At 32.4% G+C, this 6,475-nt stretch overlaps 1 protein-coding gene across 1 annotated transcript in view; it reads right to left on the bottom strand.

Annotated features, from left to right (window-relative positions):
- LOC107625615 (BEL1-like homeodomain protein 9) overlaps positions 2,701 to 6,475 on the bottom strand; it is a 6,323-nt gene continuing 2,548 nt past the window's right edge. The window contains exons 2-4 of the mRNA XM_016328300.2: positions 3,856 to 4,214; positions 3,665 to 3,725; positions 2,701 to 3,570 (exon numbers count right to left, since the gene is read on the bottom strand). Of these exons, the coding sequence (XP_016183786.1) occupies positions 3,040 to 3,570; positions 3,665 to 3,725; positions 3,856 to 4,214 (951 nt within the window). The 3' untranslated portion in view covers positions 2,701 to 3,039. The remainder of the gene's footprint in view (positions 3,571 to 3,664; positions 3,726 to 3,855; positions 4,215 to 6,475) is intronic.

Below are 6,475 nucleotides of genomic sequence, written 5' to 3'. Positions count from 1 at the left end.
TACTAGGTATTGAAAAGAAATTTTTTAGTATTATGTGAATAAGTTTGTAATATGGGTGTATTGAATTGAGAATTGTCCATCCTACTAAAAAAATACCAAATCCTTATTTATAAAAGCAACAAATTTCTGTCCTTCTACCGTGTCCCACAAAAAGTTGAATTCACAGTTCAGCAATGATATTACCAAGTGAATATCCACCCCAGTTTCTGTTAATTTTTTTAAAGGACTATGAGATTTTTGATAAAAAAATATTTTTTTGGTCTTTGATATTTAACTTTGTGAGATTGGTTAGTCATTTTTTTTTCTTTAAAACATATTTATATAACATGTTAATCACTAACATATTTTTTATTTAATTTTTATAAGTAAGAATAATTTAAAAATCACTAATACTTCTTAGTTTAACATAATAAATTTAGCTAATATATTTAAAAAAATAATAAAAAATAAAAAACTAAACGGTCTTGACAATTATTTTTAAAAGACAAAAAGATTCCCAACAAAAAAGAATTTGTCAATTCTAATTAATTTTTAATGAACAAATCAACAGTTTAATATGCCATATAAGCTCATTCTATTAATACAGATAAAGATTAAAAATAAAAAAATATCTTTTTTGTTAAAAACTTTATTATTTTTTGAAATAATTGTCAGAAATCATTTAATATTTTTTTTTTCCTGATATTGTCAGATTCTGTTTAGGGAGGATGAAAAACAAAGAAAAAAAATCGGAGGCTTATTGATCGGAGAAAAGGAAGAGACTTATTAAGCCTAACTGAGAAGAAAATAAAAAGAGATCACCTGATCTTATCTTGCATGAGAGAAACTAGTCGCAACGCAAAAAACTTAGTCTCAAATCTGAGAATGAACAAACGAAATTTCTATTTCAGTCAGAGACCGACCCATGACAAAAAAAATACATTGACCCAGGTGTCATTCACAGCTCCACATACACTCTATAGTCTACAAATTTTGTTCTACATCTCTAGATATTTTTTTGGATCTATACCTTACAAAATTTCTATTAACTAACCATAAAAACATCATAATCATTTTACATTTACAGTTAACACAAAGGATTAGCCCAATAATACAAAATAAAAATAATAAAATAAATTGTGCAAAACACATGAAAACATCCATATTCGTTTTCTTTTTATCAAATATGACAATTTGTCATCCCCTTGTCTACAATACATGCACTAACATCTTTTCATCATTCTCTTTTCTTTCTTTCCTTGGCTAGTTATAAATATTGTAACGACTTATAGCAATATACACGTTTTTCTATATTCTTTCATCTTGTCTCTACCTCTCCATTTGTCTTTGTTTCTTTGAAGAATATTCTTTAAATTGGACTGTGTAAATTGTTATTTGTATAGTATGTGGTGTTAATTTATTCTTTTTACTTGAATATTAGATTTTAATTAATTTATTATACCAGAATTGAACAAGATGTAACTTGTATGCTATTTTAAAATAAGAAAAAATTGTTAGAGAAAATATTTTGTCTAATTATAAAAATTATTAGGAATAAAACTCTTTTTTAAAGCTACCTCTTTTGTACAACCTTGACTGGAATTGGCAATAATAAACCAGTAATTTTTTTTCCTTAAAATTAATTTATTTTGGAAATACTAAAAAAGAGGGTCATACAAAGTTACAGACACACTCACACACACACTAACCTCTCCACTACTGCTAGGATTCAAACCTGGCGTGGCTTAATTTGAATTTTGAGGCAAACACTTTTGCCACTACCTCACATGCCTCAGCCACGAGCTCTACCTCAGATTGAAAAGACCTTTGATCAGGCTGGACCTCTCTTTGTTACAACTAGCATTTTTATAAGGAGTATTCGGCCCGCTCTTGGCCCAAGAAACAATTCAAATTTTGGGCTAACAGTCTAATCTTTGTTACTATCCATCGTTTCTCATTCTGCTATTAGAATTTAGAACTCTTGTCATCCAAAAAAAAAAAAAAATTTAGAACTGTTAGATCTTTCACGACCAAAAAACGAACTCCGAGATCTTTTGAAACATGTTTTGCATTCACAACATTAAAATTTCTATTACTAGATACAGTTGGAATGACTTGATTGCTGAAGATCTTGAGCTGAGTGATTTAGACAGACTTGATATGATGTCCCTGAGTGACTGGACTAAGAAATGTTTGTTCCCTGATTCAAACAAGTTCCAACTTGAACTCAGTATTCGTGCATTGGGAAACGAATGTCTTTACCAATGGCAAGTCGTGCATGTCTTTCTTCACATTTTGGAAGTTTTGGTAAATGTTGATCCTTCCAAAGAACCCTTTCTTCTGGAGTTAAAAGCAAAAGGAAAAGGAAAAGGAAAAGGCAATTAAAAAGCACTATACAGTTGAGTCTTTCTTAAAAAGTTCATTGAAGATGTAATTTTGGTATTTGAATCTCTAACACTTGTAAATTAAAAGCCTAACTCAAATGATGTCATGGCTTTGCATATATTCGTTTGATAGTAAAGTGATGATTGCTGGTTGTTGCATAAAAATATATTATTAATTTGTGGTTAAGGGAAGATATTATTTCACTTTAAATTATAAGAGTAAGGTAAAAATACCATTACCACTGAGATAACAAGTTTCAATGCACATCCATGTTGTGCAAGATTCAGTGTTTGTTTCCACGTCATGCGGGTTGGAATGCTTTGAACGCAGGTCAAATTTACGAATTTGAAATCCATTTACCGGTTTCAAAGATGACAATGATTTAAAATGGAAAAGAGCTTACACCTTACAAATATTTGTTGGAAAAAAAAAAGCCACAGAAACATAGGATTTGTTCCCATAGTACAAAGGGTGAATCGGATCAGCATATGAAAGTGTCATTGACATTTTTACCCCTCGCCTAAAATGAGTTTATACAATAATTCTATTTCCTTCTTGATGGTTCATGAAAGAGCACAACAGAAACATGGTTAGTATTTTTATCACCCCAATCAAATTGAAAAGTCCAAGCAAAGCTATTAAAGATTGAAGACCTTCTTCTTCTAAGATTCTTCATCATCCTACAAAGTCATGCAATAGTTGCCCTCCAATAACATCCCTTCCGAAATGCCGGTTTTGCGATTCAAAACCGCTCAGGACATAGCCTTCATTATTGGTTTCGAGACCAAGGCCGAAGCGCTGAGCCGCGCTCAATGGAAACGGTTCGGCCAAACCAATCCCATGATTTTGGTGAAGGCCTAGTGTAAGTGACACATTATTGCTAGCACTCCCCATGCTCACTCCAATGCCAACTTGCTGGTTGCCGTGGCATGCAAGATTCACTTGTTCTTGAGTCCTAATCGCCATGCTCGGAAGCTCGTTCATAGCTCGCTTGTAAGGTGCCTCCTGAAATTTATCGGCGGCCGAGGTCGATGGATTATCTGAAACAAGCGTTGTGTTATCCGAAGGCAAGGGATCGCTCGACTTGTTCCTACTATGCTCTTCTCTTTGAGTATTTTTCTGAGCTTGCCGGGTTTCTAGCATGTGTATTTCTTCCACCATTGGTTTCCACAGCCTTACTCTTGCATTAATAAACCAGTTAGACACCTGAAAAAATAGATACATGTAGTAAAATAATCAGTTGACAAAATCATAAATGATAAGCATGAAAATGAAGATTAATTATCAAGAATTCCCTCACCTGGCTACGAGATAAACCAGTTTGTTTAGCCAACATTAATTTGTCCGTATCGGTCGGGTAACTGCATGAGGCCGAAAAATAACTCAGTGATATGAATAAGTACAAGAAACATGATATTATAAATCGTTAGATGATTTGACATTTTTTCCTGAACATGTTTGGCTGAATTATCTAACGAAAATGGAACTTACGGGTGCAGAAAGTGCTCGAATAACCACGCCCTGAGAACCGTCACGGCGCGCTCAGGGAGTCCTCTTTGAGGTCTCCAAACAGGTTGGTGCTCAATGAATCCTGACCTTTGGCCGTAAGGGCCACGATCATTGTTGCCGAATCTCGGAGACTCGTCTTTCCTGTTGCTTAGTTGAAAATGAGTCTTATTGTTGAACTGAAGCTGGTCAGTAATTGCATTCTTAAGACATCTAAAGTGTTTGGACATTGTCTTTATGGCCAAACTCGCATATGGAGCTGCATTCGTGAGGCCCGAAACATACTCGAACGATGTTACCACTGCATGCATCTGCTGATAATATTGCCTGTACCTCCTATAAACCTGTTCATCATAAAGAAACAAAAGTTGTCACATTATTGTTTTACCAACCAGAATTATGACTACTTATGCAAGAAATTCAATAGTCATCGTTTCAAATGCCCAATTCATCAGATATTATTTTAGTACTGAGTTAATTATTTGGCCAACTGGACAAGAACCCTGTGGCATCGATATGCCGTGGATAGAAGCATAGAGAGGTTAATAATACTTAGTTCACTAACTTGGATAACAAACATTTCAAACCATAGCAAAATCTTCAGTCTCCGTTGCATCATATAGTAATAGGTCTAGAAATCATTAGATGAAACATAGAACAAGACAAACAAATTAATAATTCCCTAAATGGAAACCAGAGAAAAACAAGGACACGATCCAATTATAGGCTTGATGAATAGGTATTTCAAGCAACAATTGATGGGATAAAGACCCATATATTAACTTTGATTGTTGATTTTTGACTTCAAATTTATTTCCAAAGGTTTATGATTTTAGGTAACACAATGCAGTTCACTAATAATTAAGTTGGTTTGCCTGATGATCAACACAAATAACTCTTAAATTGTTCAAAGTCATAGGGATAGAAGAAAAAGCCCTTACAATAGGGAGGAAATATTGTCCACTAATCTTCACATTTACATAGATACTAATCTTCATTTTTTTTAAAAAAAGAAAAAAGAAGAAAGAAAGAAAATATCACAATAGTTTGCTTCTCTCTTAGAGGGTGAAAGTCATAAATAGATAAGCAAAGGAAGTGTATACTACACAACCATAATGATGCAAAACCATAGGTGACATGACAGCACATTCTGATGTTTTCCTATACCCTTAAATTCGGAAAAGAACCCATGTACATCCACATATACATATTACATACACATATTTAATTATTCTACCAAACAATGAAGCTTTTATTTAGTTTATGGTCACAAAAATTGTTGATCCTGTCAATAAATAGTTTAAATATTTCTATTGGGGCCTTAACTAATGATAATATTAAGACCAGAAGAGTTTTTAGCATACGGACAATGGAACATTCAATTAAAGCTACAATTAGTAATATAATATCATAGGAAATTTCTAAAGTGAGACTTGTTAGTAGTAAAAAGAGTGTATAAATATGCAATCTAATGTTGAGAAAGCAAATGGAGTATATAAATTACTAGTTGTAATAATGATCTAGCACCACTTTAATTTACATCATGGTTACACCGTTTATTTAAATCCTTGCACAAGCATTGGTCATAACTCCCACACTGGTGAATCACGGGTATGGAATCCACAGGAACTAATCACTATGCAGTAACTGTGATATAAGTATATAACAAATGTGGTAGGGAAAAGTAGGGTGAAAATTAAAAAATATATATACTACACCTGAAAAACAAAATCTATGTTCTTCATTATGAAAATCATTTATCCTTAATATAAAACTAGAATTTAGCTAACAAGTGATGATCTAAGAGCACAGGTTAAAAGAGTGAAAGTAGAAAGTTTTTACATTTCCAATAGATTCATGCCATAAAGAACGACTTACAAGATTTATATTTTCTATAAAAACATTTTACTACTTCTAATATCCTTAACAAGCCATGCATTAAAAAATATTGTTTAATTCCATGTTATGGTTTATTATTCATGTTGTCCTAATATATGAATATCTAATATTCAGCACAGAATGAATATATGCGCCAAATATATATTCACCATATCATATATGAGAATATTACTTTCATCATGTTGGAAAAAGAAAAGGCAAATATGAACAATAATTGCCGGCTAAAGAGTTTAGAATAAATTAAATTATATCACTAGTTTTTAGTTAGAATTATTATTAGCGACATACTCTACTATTATAATATCCATAATTTAGAATAGAGTTTGTCAAAACAATCCCAAACAAACAAAGCCAATCCCACTTAAAAGGCAAAACACCTTATCAAGAATATATACATATGTATCTAAGTTTCTTTCTTTAAAAGATTTGAACACCTCCACAATCATATCACTAAAATTTTCATTTAATTTAGAGTATAAATCTTTCCAAATGGATTCCTTCAACTTTATGCAAAATTATCCCTCCAAATCGGTAACATTGCCACCAATTAGATATCTTTCAATGGTTGTCAGCCCCTTTACAATACCAATCTCTTTGTGCATATATTCCCTCCCATTAACTTTTCCATAAAGATAATTGAGTTCACGGAGGGCCATCCATCACACTAATTGCAAGAATCTTAATACACTTAGTTACAAAAGGTTGA

This window comes from Arachis ipaensis, chromosome B02 (assembly GCF_000816755.2).
Source record: "Arachis ipaensis cultivar K30076 chromosome B02, Araip1.1, whole genome shotgun sequence".
Lineage (NCBI taxonomy): Eukaryota > Viridiplantae > Streptophyta > Magnoliopsida > Fabales > Fabaceae > Arachis > Arachis ipaensis.
Note: the sequence above shows the minus strand (reverse complement) of the source record. Positions and strands in the feature narration are given on the sequence as shown.